Consider the following 25,358-nt stretch of genomic DNA (forward strand, 5'->3'; position numbering starts at 1 on the left):
TGAAAATCACTGAAATACCTCACAACAGATGACTGGATAAAGAAACTATGGTACTACTAAGGTACACAATGGAATACGACTCGGCTCTAATTAAAGATAAAGTCATGCAAAACATGAAGTCTGATGATACATGGATGGATCATGTGGAGAGCATCATGCTGTATGAAATCAGTTAATAGAAAGAAGGGCATACACAAAAGAAAGAAGAGCATACACAAAATGATCTTACTCAAATGTGAAATAAAAAGAAATGTAGAGGATTAATTAATGCCCAAGAACAAAAGAAACAAAGAGCAAAATGGTTCCTCAGTAGGAAGCTTGGCAATTTGGTCAAATCGGGAAGAAAATAGTATGACAATGATAGAGGCATGTGATTACTCTGGAGTAGTAGGACTGGATGCTGAAAGGAGGTAAAGTGATAAATATGGTCCTCTTTCAGTAACAGTACTTAAAACTCATGAGAAGGGAAGAGAAGGGAAGAGGAGGGGAGGAGAAGGGAGGGGAGGAAAAGAAGGAGGGTGGGGAGGGGAAGGGAAGGGAATGGAGAAGAGGAGAAGGGAGGGGAAGTGAGGGGAAGGGGAGGAGAGAGAAGAAAGGAGAAAAAAGAAAGAAAAGAAAAGAAAAGAAGAGAAGAGAAGAGAAAAGAAAAGAAAAGAAAAAAGAAAAGAAAAGAAAAGAAAAGAAAAGAAAAGAAAAGAAAAGAAAAGAAAAAAAAAGAAAAGAAAAGAATGCCTGTCATAAAGGCAGGCTGAAGGCAGGAGGGGTGGGAAGTGTACATTGAAGGAATCAGTGCTGGAACGTTCTATACCTGAAACTCAATCATGAAACTTCATGGTGACTCAATCAAATAAAAATAAATATTAAAATACCAAATGTATTAACTTTAAATAACCTGTGAATTATTGATTTCTCCCTCAAAAATACTATCTTACTCCAAAAGGACATTTAAATGGGTTTTATGCGTCAGAGCTAATACAGAATTAGAATATATGAATGGGGCAGTCCTGGGTTCAATTTCTGGCATCACGTGGTCTCCTGAGCAACGCTGAGAGTGGTTCCTAAGCACAGATTTGTAAGTAGTTACTGACTACCACAGTACAACTTATTCAACCGCTTGCCATAAACAGGGCGGGCAGTAAGAAGACACACACCTCAGTTGTCTTGATCGTTTCCTTGACATCTTCTTCAGATTGCTGTTTCTTTTTCGAAATATCTTCAACATTCCTAAGTGAAGGAAAAAAATCAAAATTATATTTTTGAAGTTTTCATTAAAATCAATGGAATATTTTCACTTTTCTCTTCTGTAACACTTGGTCCATGGTGGAAAGTCATTATATTTTAACAGAGATCTCTGTTCTTGCTCAACAGAGAACACAATGTAAAATGAGATATGTCCTATTCTTGGAGGTAAAGGAAATAAAAATTCCTGATCCAATTTGTTGCTTCAAAATATATTCTGATTTTTTTTTTTACTATTTTTGATAAACAGGTAGTTTTATTTACTCAGATTGACTGGAATAAGGTAAAAGAAAATTGAGCCAAATCATTTCCCTCCCTTTTTTTATTTTTATTTTTGGCTAAATCCAATGGCACTTAGAAGTGACTCCTGACTTTGCACTCAGGAGTTACATCTGGCAGGCTTGAAGGGTCATATGGGATGCTAGGGATCGAACCCACATCAGCCACGTGCCAGGCAAATGCCCTACACACCGTGCTATCACTCTGGCACTACGATTAGGTTATTTTAGAGTAAATTCATTTGACAGTATCTTTTGTTTTGGGTCACACCTGGCAGTGCTCAGGGGTTACTCCTGGCTCTATGCTCAGAAATCGCTCCTGGCACGCTCAGGGGACCATATGGAATGCCGGGATTCAAACCACTGTCCTTCTGCATCTAAGGCAAACGCCTTACCACTGTACTATCTCTCCGGCCCCCATCTGACAGTATCTTGAGGGAAAAACTATAGCCATGGCTCATAAAACTACATAGCCATTCTGCGAGTTTCATCAGCTTTCCAATTTTCATAAATTTGGCTTCATAAATACTAGGACTGTTTGACTTGGTTCAAAAGAATTGTCTGGAAATACTGAAGAGGGGCTAGAGACAGGTATGTAAAGCAGTTAATGGAGATTTGAAACACACCAACTTCCTGAGTACTTCCAGGAAATCTATATAATCTGAGACTCAAGAGACTATGCATGAATATTTTCCAGAAAGTTCAGAACTTCTAGAATACTAAAAACACTTAAACTTTCTACCTCAAAATATTACACATTCTATATTTTAATGCAGAGGATTATAAATCCTCTGCTAGGAATAAAATCTCTCTCTTTTTTTTTGTTTTTGGGTCACACCTCGCTGTGCTCAGGGATTACTTCTGGCTCTGTGCTCAGAAATCGCTCCTGGCAGGCTCAGGGGACCATATGGGATACGGGGATCCAAACCACCATCCTTTGGCATGCAAAGCTAATGCCGTATCTCCATGTCATCTCTACGGCCCCATAAAATCTAAGGTCAGTCATGAACATTAAATAAGACACATATTCAAGGTAGAGCTCTTTACTGCCAATTTCAAGGCCTGTCTTCTAAAAGAAAGTTGGAGAATATCACAGCGGGGAGTTTTGGACAGATGGACAGAGAAACTATGTACCGTGAATCTTTTTTCCGTTTCTTGCTCAAGGCTACCTTCTTTTCTAAAACTTTCCGCTCTTTAAGGACTTCTTTTATTCCAGGGGCTTTAGGTTCCAAATTCTTGGAAGATGAGTCCTCTAAATCCACATTACTTTTGCCTGTGAAAGAAGCAATCAATAAACTGTATCTTAAAGGAAAAGGTTTTATGAAGTGTGATTCTTTTCATTAGGATTTTTTAGTTACTGTGTAATTCTAATAATTTCTTTCAAGCTGCGTTAGAATTAAAAAACTTTTATAGGTGCAGGTTTGGGGAGACACTAGGGAGTGATCTAAGATTACTCCTGGCAGAGCTCAGTAACCAGGACCGCCAATGCTCAAGTGTTACTCTTGGTTCTACTATCAAAAAATTTCTCCTGTGGTGTTGGGGAATCATATGGAATGCCAGAGATTGAACCCAGGTCAGCCTCACACAAGATAAATGTTCTACTTGCTATAATATCAGTCTGGCCCCTCTAAGTATATTTTTATATTGTGCAGGATTTGAACCAGAGAAGGTTCACATTTGTTCAATGAAATATTCCAGATAAATCTTGACATTTCACTGACGAACCGTCAATTAATTTCATTAATATCACTAACAGGAATTGGTTACACAATTGTTAACAATCAACTTCCCAGAACTGAGCACTCATTTCAGTCACTGGAAAATAAATTGCTTTCATGTGACTTGTATAAGGTGGCAGACCTAATATAAAGTCTGATTTATGCAGAAGATAATTAAAAAAAAAACTGTTTAAATAAGACAACAAATTAAGTCTACACCTGAAAACAGATAACAAAAAATACACAAGTTTTATTAGTATCCAATCTAGGACATTTCCTCTCAGTTACATCTCATAGGTAATCACAACATTCTATGACATAATGTCCTGTACAAAACAGTTCAACATAGTAAACATTAGTATGACCACTACCTTGGCTTTTAACTTTCGAAGACTTTGTTTTTTCTGCTTTCTGTTTTCGTTTTTCTTCAAGTTTCTCTCTGTTAATTTGCCTCCTTAAAAGTCTCTCTTCTTTTTCTTTGGCCTACAACCACAAAATATTCATAAATACCCTCAACAAGTTTCAGGCAAGAAGAACAATGAAACAAAGATAGTCCTTTAGATGTTCTTCCGAATGAGTAAAACTCTGCTTGTGCAGATCATACAACACAACTGGGAAGCCAGCAGACGAAAAAAAGAAGCAGACAGATATGAAATGTGTCCATTAGCCTTTGAGTATGTTAAATTGAAATGAGAAAGGTATCCTTTTGGAAAACAGTGCTTTAAGAAACCGGTGACCTCACTGTAAGAGCTGGAAAACGACATGAGCCTCAAGTATACGTAGTCAGGGATCTGTCATTTTTCTGTCCTTGATTGTGTGGGGATGGGACATGACTTTCTGAACTCATGCTAAGGGACTACAACAGCAAAGTAGTCCAGAAGGTCCGGTGCTCTCAACCGCGAGGAAGTGCAGTTCCAGACCTAGTGGTGCTTCAGGCCACCAGGTCACCCTGATTGTACTTAGAGACGCCCAGCACTAGATCTGGCACTGCTCAGGGAACCAAGTGGTCTCACACACTGATCTGGGGGCTCTATATGCTGCAGTCCTGTGGTTCAACTACTGTAACTTTGGCAAGCTTCCTTTAGTTAATTTTCCTGCAAAATATTTCCTCACTAGAAGAGGTATAATTTTGGGGACCAGACTGACAGTACAGTGGGAACAGTGTTTGCCTTACATGTGGCCAAGTTGGGTTCAATCACCGGCACCCCACGTTGTCCCCTGAACCCTTCAGGAGTGATTCTTGAGCACAGAGGCAGAAGTAAATCACTTACTTACTGTTTTGTCAGGTGACACAAAAACAGAGGGAAGGGAGGAAGAGGGAGAGAGGGACAGAGGGAGGTTAGGGAAGGAGGGAGGAGGAGAGGGAGGGAGGGAAGGAAAGAAAAAAGAATGAAAGAGAGGAAGGAAGGAAGGAAGGAAGGAAGGAAGGAAGGAAGGAAGGAAGGAAGGAAGGAAGGAAGGAAGGAAGGAAGGAAGGAGGGAAGGAAGGAGGGAAGGAGGGAAGGAAGGAGGGAAGGAAGGAAGGAAGGAAGGAAGGAAGGAAGGAAGGAAGGAAGGAAGGAAGGAGGGAAGGAGGGAAGGAAGGAGGGAAGGAAGGAAGGAGGGAAGGAGGGAAGGAAGGAGGGAAGGAAGGAAGGAAGGAAGGAAGGAAGGAAGGAAGGAAGGAAGGAAGGAAGGAAGGAAGGAGGGAAGGAAGGAGGGAAGGAAGGAGGGAAGGAAGGAGGGAAGGAAGGAGGGAAGGAAGGAGGGAAGGAAGGAATATTGATTTACAGCTTTTCTTACTTAAATGTTGCTGAAACCGTGTCACCTTTAAATCAATGTATACAGTGGAATAACAACTTTTAAGGACAGGAATAGAAAGACAATCATGGATGGAAAGTGCCTGCCCCAGAGGCAGGTTGGGGGTGAGTGGTAGAGTTAAACTGGGGACATGGAAGGAGGGAAGTGAACACTCATGAAGAAATTGATGCTGGAACACTGTATGCCTGAAACTTAATGAGTAAGTTTCTAATTCTGTAATTCATGGTCATTAGAAACTAAAAAAAAAAAAAAAAAAGACACCAAAAACCCAAACCAAGAAACCCCAGAACAGGAATAAAAAAAGACTAAAAAGTACAAGGCATTTTATAGCTAGCGGAGTATTGAAATCCAGAAAGTCCGTAAACTCATCCTAGTATGCTACTGGCTGCACCCTCTATTTGCAGGGCTTGATCCCCATAGGACCAAATATTTGTCCTTAATTTGTGGGCCAGAGTGATAGCATAGTGAGCAGGGGGCTTGCCCTGCACGGGGCTGACATAGGGTGCTATTCTTGCCACCACATATGGCCCCTTGTGCTCTGCCAGGAGTGATCCTTGATCATGGAGCCACGAAAAAGCCCTGAGCACCACCAAGTGTGGTCTTAAAGACACACACACACACCCCATATATATATATATATATATATATATATATATATATATATATATATATAAATGTTTACCAGGTTTTCATTACTATTGATCATATAATGTCAAGTACATGTCTGTCCCATCTTCATGTGTATTTTGCCTATAGGGCAGATCCCTGAAGGCACCATCTTGTGGGACTGTTCCCTATGCTCACTAGTTCTTGGCAGAGACCCATCCAATTGTCAACCTCACTTGTTCATTAGAAGAAAAACAGGGGGCAGGAGCGATAGCACAGTGGTTAGGGTGTTTGCCTGCACACAGCTGACTCAGGTTTGATCCCTGGCATCACATATGGTCCCGAGTTGCCTGGAGTGATTTCTGAGTGCAAAGTCAGGAGTAACCCGAGTGCCATCATGTGGCCCACCCCCAAAATACAAACAAAGCCCATCTGACTTACAATGGACTGACGTCGCTGTTCCACGGTGAGCTCGTCATCAGAATCGCTGTAATACTTGGAGTACAGGTACGGCTTGTGGACATAAGCATGCCGGACGCTTTTTGCCTTTCCCTCACTGGGGTTGCTGGATTGAGTCTGAGTTTTAGTCTTCTTGCTCTTCTCTTCATCTGAAAGGAAGCCAACAGACAGCAAGAGCGCCTTAGCAAATAAGCAGGAACAGTGACATGGTATTTTGGTCAATGACAAGAAGCCAGGGTAGCATCAGTGTAGTTCAGGTGCTTTTCTAGGTCCAACAGGAGGGACTCAGGTTTATGAAAAGTCAGAGACGGGCATTTTGCGAGACTGTCAGCTGTATCGTAATGACTTAAGTCTTCTTTCGCACACAGTGGAACGAGTAGGGATGTGTCACCATTATTGAAATGATTGAATTCATTTGCAGCTGTATTTTAGAGTAAACATGGAGTGGAAGTCAATGCCAGGAATGAGCTTAGGGCCTCACGCAATGCAAGGCCAAAGCTTTACCATTGAACTAAAGTTCAAACCGGACTTGTGATTTTGTTTTGATGTGGGAGCTACGCTCAGCAATGCTCAGGGTTTACTCCAGATTCTGCACTCAGACATCACTCCAGGGCATGCTCAGGTGACCATACAAAATGCTAGGAATGAAAGGAAGGAATCCCGCTTCCTGTGTACAAGGCAAGTACCTTGTGCCCTGGGCTGATTGGAAGGTGTCCCTTCCCAAGAAGAAACCGTAGCTGTGAGTTTATCCACAGTGTTCAAATCAGTTCTGTTGAGTTCAAGCAAACTGTCCCACCTGACGGTGATCTCAGGGGTCCCAAACTATCCTTGGTGTCTGAAATGGGGCAGTCCTAGGGACAGGGCTTCCAAATGTCACCTGCAGAAAACTCGAAACCTCTCCTTCTTCCAGGAGTTTATCTGTCCACTCCCATCTAATGGCTATTATCTTATGATTATAACCTTAGTGATAATAATCTTATAACCCAAGTGACAGTTTAATAACTTAGCTGGCTTGGTCAGAGAGAAAGAGCAAGCTTGGGAGCCTCAACAAAATCCTGACAAATAGGATCCACGTGGTTTAACATGCATAAATCAATCAACATAATGCACCATATCAATAACAAAAAAGAAAAAAAGGTCTGATCATATCAATAGATGAGGAGAGAGCATTCGATAAAGCCCAACATCCATTCTTGATAAAAACTCTCATCAAGATGGGAATGGAAGGAGCTTTCTCAATATAGTCAAGGCCATCTACCAGAAGCCAGTGACAAATATTATTCTCAATGGAGACAAACTAAAAGCCTCTCCTTTTAAATCTGGTACAAGACAAGGCTGCCCTTTTATCACCACTCCTATTCAGCATAGTGCTAGAAGTACTTGTCATAGCGATTAGGCAAGAAAAAGATATCAAGGGCACCCTAACAGGTAAGGAAGAAGTCAAGCTCTCCCTGTTTGCAGATGACATGATAGTATATTTAGAAAACCCTAAAATTCTGCCAAAAAGCTTCTAGAAGCCATAGATTCATATAGCAAAGTGGTAGGCTTACAAAATTAACATGAAAAGAAAATCAATGGTCTTCATATACACCAATGTTAGAGAAGACATGTGAGTTGGGATTTGAAAACAAAGCTCCCAACTACAAACTCCCAAGCTCCTGTTATGCCACTAGACCACGTGTCTTTGGTGATGGAAAGTCTTGAGTATCAGTAAGGCTGAGCAAAAAGCTTCCCAGAGGCATCACTTTACCATCTGATGTAATCTCGCCTTCCTCCATGCTCTCGGACATTACCACTTCCTCCTCGGTATCTTCTTCAAATGACGAAAGGTCGCTGGTATGGACAGAGCTGACTGTGATGTCTGTGAGACCATCCATGTCAGAATCTATTAAAGAGCCATCTTGAAGGTAGGAAAACACAAATGAATCATTTTGGTACAACAGTTAAAATACTCAGGTCTCAGGTCCCAAGTTTTGTTTGAAATTTTATTTATTTTTGCTTTGGGGCCAAAGTCTCTGGAGCCTTTCAGAGACAGGCTTGGGACCCCACTGAGATTGCTGCTCTAGCAGGGCAGACACTCATATCTGCTGAACGGAGCCCTTGAAAGAAAGCCCCGCTGTAGACTAAGGCAGCCCCACCCTAGCTGAGGGAGAGGGACATGAGAGCCTGTCAGAGCAAACACTTGGTGTTGCAACGGAGCCCACCTGCTGTGCTTTCCGAGGTTACGCGGGTCACGCTCCCTTAGTCACACAGGTTACATTCTCCCAGTCACATAGGTCACATCCACGGACATTCTGCTCTGCACGTACACCTGACCAGGAAGGACCCTCACTTCCCACATGCAGGTAAATCCCACTTTATACCTTCCCTTTGATTAAATAAAGGTTGTTTCACTGTAGTAACTCCTGGAGGTTTTATTCCATACATTCGCACTTCTCTGCTTCCTGCCCCACCCTAAGCCAATCTGGGCAAGGTCGTGAACTCACTCCCGATCAGACATCACTGGCATCTTCTACAACTTAGCAATACTCAGGGGTTACTCTGAGCTCTGAGCTCAGGGATCCTCTTGGCAGTGCTCAGGGCACCATAAGGGATGCCAGAGAATTGAACCCAGGTTGGCCATGTGCAAGGCAAGAAGTGCTTGTCCCACTGTACTATTGCTCCAGTCCAAAATTTTCTGCTTTACACAAGGTCCGAAGAATTTCTTTTTTTTTTTTTTGGTTTTTTTTGGGCCACACCCAGCGGTGCTCAGGGGTTACTCCTGGCTGTTTGCTCACAAATAGCTCCTGGCAGGCACGGGGGACCATATGGGACACCGGGATTCAAACCAACCACCTTTGGTCCTGGATCAGCTGCTTGCAAGGCAAACGCCGCTGTGCTATCTCTCCAGGCCCGAAGAATTTCAACTTTAGATACCTTCTCATTGATAGTAAGCAGAATCATATATAAGATAGAGCTTTTTCCAAAGAATACAAAGGTATTCTCTGCATCTTGTAAAAATTATTAAAATGATGTAATATAAATACCCAAGCAAGTTTTAAGTAACTGAAAATTTCACTAATATATTAGGGACACAGAACTAGATATCAAGTTGCTTATTATCAAGCATGTCAATCAATTTTTGTTAAATGTGCCTTCTCTGTCATCTACTTTGTAAACTGATACAGAAGTACTGAAAAAATTTATAAAACCCTGCTTTCCCCCATTGTTTGGCAAAGGGAGTATGAGTTTCTAGACCTTTGACATACAAGTTTCAAGTCAAGGTACCAACATTTGAAGGTATCTCTTTCTTTTTTGGGGGGGAAGGTGCACACACACACTGGGTGGTACTCAGGGGTTATTCCTGGTTCTGGTGGGCTCAGGGGGACCATATAGGATGCCAGGGATCAAACCCAGGTCCGCTGCATGCAAGGCAAATGTCCCCCCACCCCCCACTGTGCTATCACTCTGGCCCCTGAAAGTAACTCTACCTTTTTCCCCTATTCCCAACAAATAATTTGTTACACACCTTCTTTAGACCCGTCAGTGGATTTGGATTTATTACTGTTCTTTTCCGAAGGAAGCTTTGGAACCTCTGCCTCCTTTTCCTTTGCTTGTTTCTCATCTTTGACCTTTTGCCCGTCTTCGTTCCTTTTGGAGTGCTCCAACTTCTTCTCTGTCTTTTCCTTCTTTTCTTTCTTCCTTTCCTTTTCGCTAGCCTCGGGTTTCTTTTCGCCTTTGTCTGCCATTTTACCCTTCGGCTCGCTACTTTCCTGCTGGGTATCCTTAGGGAGTGGAGCTGAGAGGTTACTCTCTCGGGCATGGCCTTTCGATTCTTCGGCAAGACAAGGTGGATCACTGGATTCCTCGGACTTGGGCGTGACTTCCTGGCCTTCCCCGACAGGCTCCGTCGGGGCCTTTTCCCTGTCAGCCGCATCCTCTGAGCCTCTCTCTCTGTCGACATTGCTCTCGGTGCTTGGCTGAGAGGAGAGCCTTCTGGAGACTCGCTCACTGCTCTTGGCATTGGAGATTTCTGTGGACGCTCTGGCAGCGCTGGCCTCTTGGTTAAGGGAAGTGATGGTCTCCAAGATGGACATGGCGTCACTGGCTACATTGGCACTGGGCCCCGAGACAGGAGCACCTGGGTGGGAAAGGCAAGTTGAAAAACATTTATACAGGAGGCCAATGCCTCAACACCTCCGCGGAATGTAAGCTAAGGGTCTGCCATCATTCGTAGATGTAGATGCCATCTAGAACGAACATCTGTGGCTCTTTCGACTGCTAAGTCAGTGCCAGCACCAGTAGCCTAAACATTCCATCCAGTCTTGACTTTTCTAGCAGATTCTCTGAAATGGCACCATGCAATGATTGAGTTTAGTCTATATTCCCCCCACCCCACCCCACCCCAAAACACAGCCTAACTAGGCTGTCATAGACGACACAGGACCATTCCCTCGCGTGGCTCTAGTCTGTATTGATAACAAGAAAGAAATGATACTGCAGATGAGGAATTTGAGGGCCGGGATGGATTTGGTGAGAAGTGTTTTTTCCCAGCGCCAAACGTTCCTGACCTGAGGAAGCTGAGAAAGTCAAAGCAAAGCACCTTGGGTCGGGCCAGCAGAGTCGGCCTTCTCCTCCTCGGGGCTCGTGGCGCTGCTGGCCTCCTCCTTGTGGTTCAGTGTGGCCAAGAACTCATGCACAGCCTTTTCCACCTGAGGCCGGAAAGTGTGGTTGATCTTTGGGTCCACAACCTGAGAAATAATGCGGTCAATACCAGACTCCAACATGCCCGATCTGAAACACAATCGACATAAAAGAATCATTGACATGCAGCGAGAAGGATACTCCCATTTTATTTGCTTTAATTCTGGGAGCAGAAATGATGACTGAATTCCCCACCAATTTACTACTTTAATTTCAACAAGCCGTTCACTTAGAGATATATATGGAAAGAACAGGCGCCTGTTCTAGATGAGAGACACTTAAATATATGTTGGAGTAATGGGTTTTCATTCTATTGAGGATAGTGCTTTGCTAGAAGTACTTCTGGATTGGACCCTTATTCTACCTGCTTTCCACCCTAGGGGTGGTCTTTCTCTTCCCAATAAAGACCTCAGTTCTCATGGAGAAGCTGCTTGCAGTTTCAGTATCCACAGCTAATCTGCCTGCTAGTATCTCTTGGTAGGATTGAAAGGCTTGTGGTGGAATTTTCCTAAACCTGGTTTATTCCCTTCAATCTATGTGGAATATTTCCTGTGTTGACATTTGTCCCGAGACCCGCCTCTCTCCGATCCCTTCTGGCTTTCATATGTTCCTGCTACAGAATGCGGATGAGATCCTTATTCAGAAACTATGCCCTGAGTGTCTGCTCCAGAACAGCACCAGGCTTGGCACTGGTCAGTTGCAAGTCAGACCCAGTCCCTGTCCTGGTGGGGAAGACAGACCCGCTGGAAAAAAACCATGAGGACAGGCGCTAACACACACCATATCCTGTAGGAAAAGGAAAAAAAAAAGAGTGAAATCGAATCAGACAGGTCCAAGGAAACCTGAAGATGACCTATAAAGATAAGATGGCCACGGGAGCCTCATTCCCACGAAAGCAGCAGCAAGTAAGGCGAGAAACAATACATAGGAGACAGAGGAACAGAAAGGGCAGCAATGGAGGAGAGCGAGAGAATGTTAATTTATTTTTCAGAAAGCCCTTTAGCCCCCCTTCCTCCCTGAAAGAGAACTCAAGAACGTCCAAGTTGCCCAGAAGTGTTGGGAGATGGAAGTATTTGCTGTTCCTCGTTCCGAGGCCTCAAGCTCTGAACCCGAAGTGAGGGTTCTGCCCTCACTCTCCCAGTGCTATTTTGAGTGGAGCCCTGTCTCGAGTGAAGGATGGATTCCATTTTCATCTCATTTTCATGCCCCGAGGCATCTTCAACTGTGAGATACTATCTACTATTCTACTTATGTGGGCCATAGAGGAAAACAAGCACAAAGTAGGTAACCTGCTTTTCCAAGTTCTAAGAAAAAAATAAGCCAGGCCTACAAGCATTCTCACACTGTACAGGGATCTCTAAACGGTGACAGTAGAAAAGAAACAAAGATGAGTGAGTGATCTGGAGAAAATATTGAAGGTGTTCATACAAAGACCTAACCTCAAACAAATAAAACTCACCCACACCCATACTCCAGTGTCCGTCACTTTACCTATGCCAGCTCTCTGTTAATTTTAGTTCTTTCTCAACCCCATGCACAGTTATATTCTACTTTTTATTAATAATTTTTATTTTGACCAAAGTGGATTACAAATAATTTACAGCAGTATTCTTTTTCTTTTACATAAAGTGTCTGTCTTAACAGAGTATGTATTTTATTTTATTTAAAAAGTTTTATTTATTTATTTATCTATTAATTTACTATTATTTATTTATTTATTTATTTATTTTATTTATGCTTTTGGGCCATACCTGGCAGCGGTCATGGGTTCCTCCTGGCTCTGCACTCAGAAATCACTCCTGGCAGGTTTGGGGGATCCATATGGGATGTCGGGGGTGGAACCCAGGTCTGTCCCAGGGGTCAGCCGCGTGCAAGGCAAACACCCTACTGCTGTGCTATCGCTCCGGCCCCCACAGCTGTATTCTTAAATAAATACAAAGGTTAGTGGCAACACACTCATCTTGGTGTGCACCTTGAAGTGAGACTGGGGAGAATCAATCTGGGCATATTAAGAGGGGAACTAACCCAGGCTCTTTGAGTCAGCCCCAGAGAAATGAAAATGTCACCCCTTTAGGATGTAAGGAACTTTCCCATCACCACCAGGCCAGAGAGTGCACAGGAGGACTTGACTTGCCTTGATTACAGTCAAGTCACCCTCCTGATCCCAGTACTCCATGCCCCGCTCAAACACCCCCAGGAGTGACCTCCACGCAGAGGCATGTGTGGACTTAACGTCCTCTCCCCAACAACATAAAGTTCTATCATAATACCTGATTTTATAAATGGGATTTGAACAGAGAATACTTTTTTTTTTGGTTTTTGGGTCACACTCAAATGCGAGAATAGTTTTTTTTTGTTTTGTTTTGTTTTTTTGCTGTGCTCAGGGGTTGTTACTCCTGGTTCTGCACTCAGAAATTGCTCCTGGCAGGCTCAGGGGATCATATGGGATTCTGTCCTGGATCCGCTGCAAGCATAGCCAATGCCTTACTGCTGTGCTACCTCTCTGGCCCCTGAATAGAGAATACTTTTAATAAAAACAAAAGATACATAAATGGAGGCTGGAGAGACAGTACAGCGGGCAAGGTGCTGGCCTTCCCTAGAGGTGGCACCAAATATTGACAGTCCTTCCAGGAGTGATCCCCAAGCACAGAGACAGGAGTAAGTCCTGAGTAGAGGAGGGTATGTCCCCCAAACTAATCTTTTTTTTTTGGGGGGGGGGGTCACTCCCAGCAGCTCGCAGGGGTTACTCCTGGCTCAACAATCAGAAATCGCTCCTGGCAGGCTCAGGAGACCATATGGGATGCCAGGATTCGAACCACCGTCCTTCTGCATGCGAGGCAAAAGCCTTACCTCCATGCTAATCTCTCCGGCCCACCCCACAAACTAATCTTAAACTAAAAGAATCCCTAAACTAATAACGAATTGGTAGGAGACCATTTAGAGACATACAAGAGACATGACGCAGAATTCAGAAAAGCAGCTGCGCCTTCTTCAATGTCCGCAGAGAACCCAAACCGCCCCTGCATTATCAGCGTCACAAAAATCCCTCACTGTGTGAGAAAAAATCTCATATTTGGACAAGAATTTGAAGTGTTTGATCTCATGCAGTGTTGAAACACGGTGTGGCAAGCTTGAGTTTCCTTTCCAGAGTGGAAAGGAATGGGTAAGGGCATGCAGTGTTGAAACACGGTGTGGCAAGCTTGAGTTTCCTTTCCAGAGTGGAAAGGAATGGGTAAGGGCTATGTGGGTTCCAAAAAATCTACCTTCCCGGTCCAAGATCACTTTTGAAGAAATAAAGGATCAGGTCTTTCCCCAAGGTAATGAACATCTTCCAAAGGTTTCTGGAAACTTAGAAGTGAAATGGTGATACCAAAATGTGGTCCCTGAAAAACATGTCACTGACTCTTCTCCATCATATAACTAATATGTCCATCATATGAACGAGCTACCTGGAAACCCGCCTAATCATCTGTACAAAGGGAAGCAGCTACTCAAGCTGTGAAGATGGCAGAAGAGATATGGAGGAGAATGGTGGGCCATCCCCAATTCCCCACACATTTTCCCTGGAAATGACAAAGCCTTAGGGACCACCAAAGCTATCTCTTGATGTTCTAGCTCCCACTTCAGAAGAGGCCTTGCTTTTCCCCCCACACATACTCCGGAGCATCTCTGCTTCTCCCCTGGAATCTCTTCCCAGTTCCTCAGCCATCCTTTCAATGGAAGAGGGGGGGGGAAACAAAGTTGTCATTCATGTTCCCTCTTTTATTCCTGGGATACAAGACCCCGCGTCCTCAGGCACCGGGCTTCTAGCATTACCTTGGCTAAATGGGCCTTTGAGTCAAAGTGGGAAGCTTTCTTTGGGGTGTTTCCTGTGGGCGTGAACTCTCAATGCAATAGAGCCTCAACAGGGGAAGAAAACAGACTGGACTCTTTGGAAACCGGAACTGGTTCGAACAGATGCGTCTGGAAGTAAGTATCTGTCAAGGTTGGAGAGTCTGAACTCCCTCAAAACAACTTACTAAGCTACCCTTGTTTGAAGTAAAAGCAAAGACTAAAGATCAGAATCTGGTCTTGGCCAATATTTATATGGAAAAAGATAAAAATAAAAACACCCCACGAAGATGCTGTAGCTCTGCTTAGGGGGAATCAATCAGCTTTAAGTATCTCTAAAAATTTGCTCTTTTCATTCTCGTGATCTTATCTTCAGCCTTCAAGGATTTCCGAAGGAGAAGCCTGACTCTTAAAATTTAAAACATGAAAACATGAAGCAATGAGGACACTCTCAGAACCACACTGCAATAGACTCTGAAATTGTCACACCCCCGACCTGACAGAATTCGTGTTGCACGAATAAGTTTCTGTGCAATGAATGTCTCTGCTTCCAGGTGAAGTTCTGCTCTGCCAAACGACCCCGAGGTCCCCAGAGGGGCTCAAACCCGACACTTACTTGAGCACTTGCTGTCGAATGTTGTTCCTCAGCTGGTTCTTGTTGAGGTGAGGACTCCAGGTATGAGTTGCTAAGTGGTTGGCCACAAAGTTGTCAACCCGCTGCCTCAGATTCTGATAAGCAGGCTAGAGAGAAAGAGAGAGACAGAAAGAGTGAATGAGAGCAAGAGTGAGAATGAAAGTGAGAGAGTGAGACGGAGAGAGAAAAAAAAATCCACAAACATTAGGAAAACTGAACATCCTATAACCAGGGGTCCTCAAACTTTTTCAACAGGGGGCCAGTTCACTGTCCCTCAGACCACTGGAGGGTCTGACTATAGTAAAAACAAAACTTATGAATGAATTCTTTTTTTTTGTTTTTTTTTTTTTTGGGTCACACCTGGTGACGCTCAGGGGTTACTCCTGGCTATGCGCTCAGAAGTCGCTCCTAGCTTGGGGGACCATATGGGACGCCGGGAGATTGAACCGCGGTCCGTCCTAGGCTAGCGCAGGCAAGGCAGGCACCTTACCTCTAGCGCCACCGCCCGGCCCCTTATGAACGAATTCTTATGCACACTGCATATATCTTATTTTGCAATGAAGAAACAAAACAGATACAAATACAATATGTGGCCCACGGGCCATAGTTTGAGGACCACTGAATTCGAAACAGTTGACGGTCTCCAGGATGCGAATATCTTTAACAATATTAAAATTCGCAAGTTACTCTGTCACTTTGCCCAGAAATCTCACTTTCTGAAAGTCCTGCACCGGTAAAAAAAAAAAAAAAGGGACATTAAAATACATTCAAATATATCCAAGAAGATGCACCATGACTTCAAAGAATCCACAGACAAAAGACATACCCTCTATGTTGTACCTAAGGCACCAGAATATAAAACACAAATAAACGTTAGGTGTCAGGGAAGAAGGAAAGCGAGGCGGCGTCTGTCTGGATTTTGTCACGTGAGTTGCATCTAGGGAAGGTCATTACAATGCACGAAGCGGAGCATCAAGAGTCCTGCAAGGACAGCAACATCAAGAGGGAAGAGTAAATGAAATTGGGAGCATCAAGTGACATTCCCCCCGCCAACAATCTGGGGAGTTCAGTTGGAGAAGAGCACACAGAAAAGCAAAGGCGGCTGGAGTTAGAGCCAGAAGGCTTTAGGCAGTTGCATCCATTATCTATGGAATTCCAGAAAGAGAATGGGGACTCACTGCCCAGATGAGCAGAGTAACATATGACAGTGCTGGAGTGAGTGACCAGAGTCAGCCAAGCCTGTGGGAAGCGGGATGGCAGGGGTGGGGTGGAGGAAGAGAAAGAGAAATCCCGGGTGCTGCAACACCGGATCAGGCCCAAATCCACACTGCAGGAACCAGGAGACCTTCTGAAGGCCCAACTGAGGGGCTAGCATGACCATCACCAATGGGTGGCAGCCAGGATGGCCACTACCTCCACGCACTGCACCACTAGTCCCAGTTGCCCCAGCAGTGCTGAGGCCTTCGAAAAGCACCTATAGAAGAAAGCAAAGCAGGAGAGGAGACGTGCAGCATCGCTTCTCCTTGAAAGGACAAGCCCAGAGTCTGACCAGGACAGCACATGCCATTCCCAGGGGCACCCCCACCCTAGTAATAAGAATAACACTACACACAGAGCACACACAGGGCAGGTAACTGAAGAAGGGTCCTGAGCTGAGCAAAAGGCCAGGCTGATTCTGCCCTGTGCTCTGGTGCTCCTTTCAGACCTCAGACTCCACACCAAGGAACCCCATAATGTGCCCCCAATTCAGGCTTTTGGCCAAACTCCCACGCTTCACAGCTCACCCTTTTTTGTCCCTTATTCAAACACCTTGGGAGGCCTCCTGGTCTTCCTCTCTGGAGTTCTCAGGCCCTTCTTTCTCCCAGCCCTGCCTGTCTTCTGTACAAGCCATCCTGGGGAACATTCTGGAATACTTTGTATCTTGTGAAGGCAAGGATGAGTTATCTCCCTACTGATGTGGGAGCCTGTTCCAACCCTCCCCTCAAATCTTCCTTCTCTGTTCTGAGCTCCCACAGCAGGTCATGCTGCAGATAAGCCAAGGTAAATGGGGCCCGGGGTACCCTCCAGCCAGGTCCTTTTCCGTGTGCTTTCAGGCCCTGGAGTTTCCAAACCTTTGCCAAGACCTAGTTTCAATTCTTTAAGAAAGGCTCAAGGTCATGGCTCACGGTCCTCTCAGTTCACCCCAAAATCACTCGTGCTAATTTTCTTTCTTTTGGGGGATGAGAAAGGGAGAAGAGTTTAAGTTTGAGAGACAACAAGGAATTCTGAGTGGAAAGTCAAGAAAAAGACAAGCCAACAAGATATGTGTGTTCAGGAGAGAACGTGGGCCCGAAGAGAGAGCCTCAAACAAAATTTTCTCCCCAATATTTTGGCATTCTTTCCAACAGCTCCACTTTCCGATACTCTCATTTCTCAAGAGTCACAATGTGCAACAAACTATAACCCCTGTATAACAAGTTCAACCAACAATAACATTATTTTGGTTTCTGAGTTACCCCTGGTGATACCTAGGGGCTACGCTTGGGGGCGCTTTGTGGCATTCTTTGGGACACCGGGGATAAAACCCAAGTCAGCGAGCCACATGAAATCAAGTGTCCTACCCACTGTACTATCTCTATGGCCCGCAATAGGTGATTTTTATGTTTCCAAGTAAAAAGCAATGTGACTAGAGAAATCTATTCTTGGAAAATATTACATTAACATCAACACTCTGGCCCCCTTTAATTGTACTTTCCAACTGGGGGTGGGGGGGGGGGTCCTGTGAACCTCTAGGCCCCAACTGCAGCCATGAAAAGGCTCCATCCTCTCATCCAGCACCGGCCAGGCCCTGCCCAGGCTCAGACAGGTGCTGTGGGCATCGGTAGAGAAGTGGAAACTCCCAGACTAGTCAAGCCTGGGAGCAGGTAGCACCTTCCTTTTGTTTTTATTCCTTTCCCTTATCAAATCCATCAGCGAATCCTGCCGAGGCTCACACTGATGCTAGGGGGAGCCTGGCCAGCCACCCCTGACATGCCCTCCCTCTGCCCAGGGCTCAGTATGCTGGCAGTCCAGGCAACCACAAAATTGTCCACAACTGGCCATCTGCAGGAAAGGGGAGGCCAGAAATTAACAGGGTCTACCGTCAGATGCTCTTGCAGTTAACCGGAGTCAAGAACAAGCTTGCTCACACACACACACATGGAGGGCTGGTGGTCAGGGTAGGGAGAGGATCCAAACTTGTCCTCCCCTGGGCCCCCGTCTCTGTCCCTCTTCCCCTTGGGAAGTACCTATCCCTGAGGGCTAGAGGAGGGTCAAGCTCGGTACTTATATGCTGAACATCCCTTTTGAGTTGGAAAAGAAAAAGACAAAAAGAAAACAATGAGATAATCAAGGCAGTGGCCAGCTGAGCTTGTTCTCTGAGCCCTGAACTAGACCTGTGGCATCACCTGGGCAGAGTAGTTCTGGATGCTGGGGCTTGACCCCAGAAATCTGGGGGTCTCCAGTGGAGATGCCTCAGCTCTGCAGGGGTTCGGGCTGCAGAGGCAATTGTTTGAGTGGGAGGGCTGATGCCTCAGGGTTATCAGTGACACAGGCGTGTGGGGTGGAGAGGAGCAGCAGGAGCTGGTGTCTCGGATAACTTGAAAGCAAATCGGGGTTCAGTGATGGAGAGCACCCCACGGCTGAACTGAGAAGGGTCTAAACCGAGAAGTTTCTCAACCAGAGAAGAAGGCCTCAGAGTTGCAGCCAGTGCTGGGCTGGACCTGGGGATCCCCGGTCAACTAGGTCGGGCCCATTCAGCTCGCAGCGACTGAACACTGAGAACTGACAAAAAGGGTCTGAGAAAAATGACCTTGCATTGCTGTTTAGACCACTTAAAACGGGTAAAAGATAAAGAGAATATAGCATATTGCTCAAGAATAACTTAAAAAAAAAAAAAAAAAGGAAATCCACAGAACTGCAGGTTAAATAGAAGAAAAGCAGCAGGAGAAAGGACAAAGGAAAAAAGTAAGATTTAAAAAAGGGCCAAAAAGAAGCCGGAGAGATAGCATGGAGGTAAGGCGTTTGAAGGACAGCGGTTTGAATCCCAGCATCCCATAGGGTCCCACGAGCCTGCCAGGAGCGATTTCTGAGCATAGAGCCAGGAGTAACCCCTGAGCACTCCCAGGTGTGACCCAAAAACCAAAAACCAAAAAAAAAGAAGGTAAAAATCTGGGCTAGAGTGATAGCACAGCACGTAGGGTGTTTGCCTTGCACGTGGCCGACCTGGGTTTGATCTGGGCATCCCATATAGTCCCCTCAAGTCTGCCAGGAGTAATTTCTGGGCACAAAGCCAGAATTAACCCAAATGCCGCCAAGTGTGGCCCAAAAAACAAAATTAAAAAGCAGAAATTAGAAGTAAATGAACACAGCATGAGGCTTACACAAGGTTATGGTAAGAGTTACAGCACTTACCCTGTGGGCTGCTGACCCCTGCCTGATCAGGGGTTCCTCAGAGGGTCACCCCTCTCTTGCCCCCTCTCATCCCCCAGCACCACAGCCACAAAAGTGATCCCTGAGTACAGAGCTAGGGCTAAGCCCAGAGCACTGCTGGCTGTGGCACCCAAACCAAAAAAAAAAAAAAGAAACAAAACAGAGTAACAAAAGGTAGCAGTAGAATGGAGAAAGGGGAGGAGGGAGAGAAGGTATAAGCAGGGGGAAGGAGAGAAAGTGAAGAGAAAGGGAGGGATGGGAGGAAGAAGTTGAGGGTAGGAAGGGGAAGAATAGGAGGGTGCAAGGCAGGGAGAAGTTAAGTAAAAGGGGGGAGAAGGGGAGAGGGAGGAAGAGAAGGGACAGGAGAAAGAAGGAACAGAGGGGAAGAGGGGAATGGAAGGAAAGAAAAAGGGGAAGAGAGGAAGAAGGAAGGAAAGAGGAAAAGTTGGAGGAAAGAGAGGACAGGAAGGTGCTCAGAAAGGGGGAGAGGGGGAACTGATGGAGGGAAGAGGGAAGGAAAGGAAAGGGGAAAGGGGGAAGGAGAGGGAGATAAGAGGAAAAGGGGAGGGGAGAGAGACAGAAGCAGAGAGCGAGACAGAGACAGAGAGAGATATCAAGTACACCTCCCAGCACCCCAGCACCTGCTGCCCAGAGATGAGGATCCCTCCAACATTAATGCGAGGACTTGCTCTGGGTGCCTGCAAGCAGGATGAAGTGCTGACATGCGTGGAGTTGCACACAGGAAACTTCTTTCCTTGGGAAGAAGAGCTGTGCACTGGCTTTCCTCTGACGGGAAGGACCCAGGTGTCATCCGACTGTTGAAAGCGACAGTGCCTCCCCCCAACCCCTCCTGGCACGAAGAATTTGGACTGAGATATGGCAAATGACAGCAGAAAATCACAGTGAGGTTCAGGAGAGGAGGGGAAGAAAAAGAGCAGCCTTAGGAACTGTCCAGCGTTGGGCCAGACCTCCTGCCTTTCCAGGTTTCCAGGTTGGGTGGTTTTTAGATGAAATCTCTACTTCCCAGACACAAACACCAACTTCGTCTGCTCCACACTAACCTGTGCCAGGCTGGTCTATACTTCGCACCTCACCTAACAGACACAGAGTCTGCAAGAAGGGTGGGCATGATGGAGAAGGAACCAAAGCGCGCTTCCTCCATTAGACACATCCCCAGTACGGTGAATTCTCAATGCCACCAGCTCCTTAAAAGACACCTTCTACTTCTTCCTTTTTTTTTTTTTTATTTTTATTTTTGGGCTATACCCGGTGATGATCAGGGGTTACTTCTGGTTCTGTGCTCAGAAATCGCTCCTGGCTTGGGGGACAATATGGGACGCCGGGGAATCAAATCACGGTCCGTCCTAGGTCAGCTTGTGCAAGTCAGACACCCTACTTTGTGCCACCACTCCGGCTCCACCTTCTACTTCTGGTCTCTAAGCAGGGCAGGGTTCTAGCAAGCCAAGAAGAGGCCAGATTGTCGGGAACATGGAACAGGCTGTCCCAAGCATGTCAGGGTCATCAGCAGTGGGTTCTGGGGAGGAATTCACACTCGCTGCCAACATCCCTTTATCACAGAAAGGAGTTTCTGAGCCCCTGCAGAGCCCAGTAACTTTCCAAACATCCCTTCTCCATAATCTGATGGAACCGAACAGATCTAAACCGAGAGAAACCCCCAATGCCTTGCTCCGTGGAGCTTCTGGCTTCACCCCGACCCTCAGATGCAAGCTGTGAGGGATTGTGCTGCCCCTCCAACCCCTGCTGTATGCCCCCGACTGGCTCTCTACTCGCTGTATGGTCAGTGGTTAGAACCTGGTTTTGCATCTCAAGCTCACTGCACTGGGCCACTCTGGAATCCAGCAGTCCCTTGCCAGCGCTTTTCCAAAAGTGTGGGGAACAACTAACTTCCATTCTGCTGATCCAGGGTTCCTCGTATTGTCCAGCCGACACCCCCCATGTTAGATGTTATCTCCCCAACAATGATCCTCGATTCCCACAACCTGGATTTTAAGAGCCCTTTGGTGCAAAGCGAGGTCCCATGTCCTCCCACTCCCTTTTCCCATGCCCAGCGCTGCCTGCAGACTTGGGGCACCCTATCCAGTCCCCCCTTTTCATGCCCACTCCGCAGTGGACTGTCCAGCAGTCCACTTAGAAGGTGTGTTCAGTGTGTCTTCAAAGCACAAATGCAAAAGAAAAAAGACACCCCCCCAAATCCCCCCCAAACCCTTCAAGGGGCCGGAGGGATAGATAGCACAGCGGTAGGGCAGTTTATCTTGCATGCTATGCTGACCCAGGATGGACCCGGGTTCAATCAATCCCTGAAATCCCGTAGGGTCCCCCCTGAGCCTGCCAAGGGCAACCCTTTCAGGGTCTCTGGGTGTGCCCCCAAAACCAACTAATCAATCAATCAAAAGATTTTTTATTAAAAAAATAACCTCCCAGGGGCCGGAGAGATTGCATGGAGATAGGGCATTTGCCTTGCATGCAGAAAGACGGTGGTTCGAACCCCAGCATCCCATATGATCCCCCCCAGCCTGCCAGGAGCGATTTCTGAGCGTAGAGCCAGAAGGAACCCCTTGGTTTCAGCTGGGTATGACCCCAAACCCAATAATAATAATAATAATAATAACCCCAAACCCAATAACAGCAACAACAACAACAATAAACAACCTTCCAGCAAACCGATCTCCCCAAATCCCAACACCCAAGTGAATGAACCTGGGGTGAGAGGGCGTGGGAGGGGCGGGGCACCCACACAAAAACTTTGCACCCACCATCCATCCTGCTTGCTTCTCCGAGTGCAAGGAGGAGGGGTTCAGGGTTCGAGCCACACTTGAGGCCACTCACCTCAGAGCATGGCCTGCGTAGGCGGGCAGGCCCAATTCTTGGGGCAGGGGGAGAGGGAATCTCCCCATTCTGGGGGTGGGAGGACCCCTGTCACTGAAGAAGCGAATGAATGAATGAATGAATGCATGCATGCATGCATGCATGGAGGCGCCTGGCTCGGCGTTGCATGCAGCCCAGCCGTGCAGGGGGGCTCAGGATCTGCAAAAATGAGAGGGTTTGGGGGGGTCCCCCCAGGACTCGGGGTGCTCCGTGCCTGGGCGCCCCCGGGCGCACCTTGGTGTCCACGTCGGCCAGGCAGTCCCTGCGGAACTGGTCGAAGAGGCCCTGGCTCTTGAGGTGGTTCACGATCATGGCCACGAGCTGCGAGTCCCCGGCTCCGACGCCCGCGCCGCCCGCGTCACTCACGCCCGGGCCCGGCGGCGGGGGCGGCGGGGGCGGCGGGGGCGGCGGCTGCGGCTGGGGCGGCGGCGGGGGCGGCGGCGGCTGCGGCTGCGGGTTGCTGGCCATGGCGACGGCGGCGGCGGCGGCGACGGCGGAGTCGTCGGACCCTGAGCTGGGCCCGCGGAGCCGCCGCCTCTCTTCGCCTCTTCGCTCGCGCGCGCGCAGCCAACGGGTTGTTGTGATCGTCCCGGAAGCGGCGCCGCTGACCCGGAAGTGGAGGGGAAGCCTGGGAGGGGAAAGGGGAAAAGGGGCGGAAGAAGCCTCGGCGGCCATGACGGTTGTGGGCAAAGACGGTGGCCGCGAAGGGACAGTTCCCGACACCCGACTGCGCTGCGCGGAAGTAAAGAGGAAACTAGTTAGCAGGGCGAGCTAGCATGCTTGCCAAGGCTAAGGGGTCCCGGTGGGGGACTTGGGGGCGTCTGCTGGAGTCGGGAATCCGCCTACGGGAAAGGGGAGATCTATCTACAGCTGGCTGCTGGGCTCTGCATCAGCCTTTTGGTCTATTCTTATTCTTATTACTCTTATTATTATATTACCATTATAATATTGTTATTTTTATTATTATGTCACTATTATTATTCATTTTCATTATCATCATCATTATTAATTATTTTCTTAAATGTCTTTATTTAAACACCTTGATTACAAGCATAACTGTAGTTGGGTTTCAGTCACAAAAAGGACAGCCCCCTTCCCCACTCGGGCAACATTCTCACCACCAATGCACCCTGTCTCCTGCCACCCACACTTTACTTAATTTATTATTATGATGATTTAAATCACCATGTTCAGAATGATAAGATCCAACTATCCAAGAACTGGGTGCTGAAAGAGGATAAAGTGACATGTATGAACCCCCACTTCATTAACTGTCATGCAACAAAATTGAGAGACGGAGAGAGACAGAGACAGAGACAGAGAGACAGAATTGTACATTGTATGACATTAACTCAATCATGAACAACTTTATTCGTGGGGGAAAATTGTACTATGAACAACCACAGTGTTTCAATAAGAAATAGGTTTAATAGAGAAGTAATAACACTATAAGTCAATATAAAAATAGTGGTTGATAGTTGAATTTTGGTCATTCCAGCACCCATCTCTTCTTCAGTGTTCATTTCCAGCCACTAAAACCAATTTCCTCAGTTTCCCTCCCTGCACCCCACCCCCAGCCTGCCCCTATTGCAGACACTTTGATCCTCCTTTCTGTCTTTGTCTCTCTTTCTGTCTCTTCTGTCTCTTCTGTCTCTGTCCCCCTCTGTTTCTCTCTGTGTGTCTCTGTCTCTCTGGGTCTTTCTCTCCATTCCACCCTCCCTCCCTCTCAGTGTCCCTCTTTCTGTCTCTTTCCTTTTAGGCACTGTGGTTTGAAACACCATTACTGAAGGGGTATCATGCATATCACTTTACTTTCTTTCAATTCCCAATTTTGGCCCAGAGTTTATCATGTGCAGTTATCATTGTCATGAATTAACTGCACTTCCCACCCATTGTTTCTAGCAGAATGAGTCGAAGGGAGAAATACAGACATAGAAGGTCTGCACTCATTTGTGGGGATATTAAAAAACAAAACAAAACAAAACACCAAAACCCAACACAACCCATAGTATATACTTCTGTTTCTTTCTTTCTTGTTTGTTTGTTTGTTTGTTTTTGGATAGGGGTCACACCTGGCAGCGCTCAGGGATTCCTCCTGGATCTGTACTCAGAAGTCGCCCCTGGCAGGCTGGGGGACAATAAGGTATGCTGGAATTCAAACCATACTCCTTCCTGGGTCGGCTGCATGCAAGGCAAACACCCTCCCGCTATGCTATCTCTCCGGGCCATATACTTCTTGTGGGTGTACCTATTTTTAACCCTGAGACCCACCCATTTCTGGGAGGGGTTTTGGGAACCGGATAGTAGGTGTAACCTTACCTGCGAGACCCTCCCATTCCTGGGAGGGGTCTTGGAAATGTTAGATAAGGCTTGAACCAAGGGAATTCGGCCCCCTTTTTGGCTCTTTGCCCTTTCTGCGCTGCTGTGCGCTCTGGCTTCTGGGTTTCTGTGTTCTGGTCTTTGACCAGCATGGAACCCAAAGGGAAGATGGCTAACAGAAGATAAGATGCAGGGCTAGCTAAGAATGGCTGTGCTTGAAAGGTTAGGAAATAGGCCACACACACGTGGTGGCTAGGGCTTGAATAAAGTTGTTGCTTCCTGACGCCTGACTGTGAGTGAGTGATTTCACCTGGGCCTGGGACTCGCAGACTGCATGAAGGTTGCAGAGCCACTTGGACTGGGATGGCACGGAGAGAAATCCACCGCCATCCAGCCCCATCGTTAATTATTTCACACAACACTTCTACTTTTTTTTTTTTTTTTTGTGGTTTTTGG

The 25,358-nt window shown here is 46.4% G+C and overlaps 1 protein-coding gene across 2 annotated transcripts in view; it reads right to left on the bottom strand.

Annotated features, from left to right (window-relative positions):
- The window catches only part of BOD1L1 (biorientation of chromosomes in cell division 1 like 1), a 57,887-nt gene extending 34,836 nt beyond the window's left edge, over positions 1-23,051 (bottom strand). The window contains exons 1-9 of one of the 2 annotated variants that reach the window (XM_049790058.1): positions 22,818-23,051; positions 15,231-15,355; positions 10,683-10,873; positions 9,609-10,220; positions 7,851-8,000; positions 6,083-6,249; positions 3,607-3,718; positions 2,652-2,790; positions 1,152-1,224 (exon numbers count right to left, since the gene is read on the bottom strand). In XM_049790058.1, coding sequence (XP_049646015.1) covers positions 1,152-1,224; positions 2,652-2,790; positions 3,607-3,718; positions 6,083-6,249; positions 7,851-8,000; positions 9,609-10,220; positions 10,683-10,873; positions 15,231-15,355; positions 22,818-23,051 — 1,803 coding nt within the window. Of the gene's footprint in view, positions 1-1,151; positions 1,225-2,651; positions 2,791-3,606; positions 3,719-6,082; positions 6,250-7,850; positions 8,001-9,608; positions 10,221-10,682; positions 10,874-12,534; positions 12,636-15,230; positions 15,356-22,817 lie in introns of those variants that run through there. The other variant, XM_049790057.1, reaches the window with a different exon arrangement.
- Positions 23,052-25,358: the final 2,307 nt, after the last annotated feature.

Source organism: Suncus etruscus, chromosome 16 (assembly GCF_024139225.1).
Source record: "Suncus etruscus isolate mSunEtr1 chromosome 16, mSunEtr1.pri.cur, whole genome shotgun sequence".
Taxonomy (NCBI): domain Eukaryota; kingdom Metazoa; phylum Chordata; class Mammalia; order Eulipotyphla; family Soricidae; genus Suncus; species Suncus etruscus.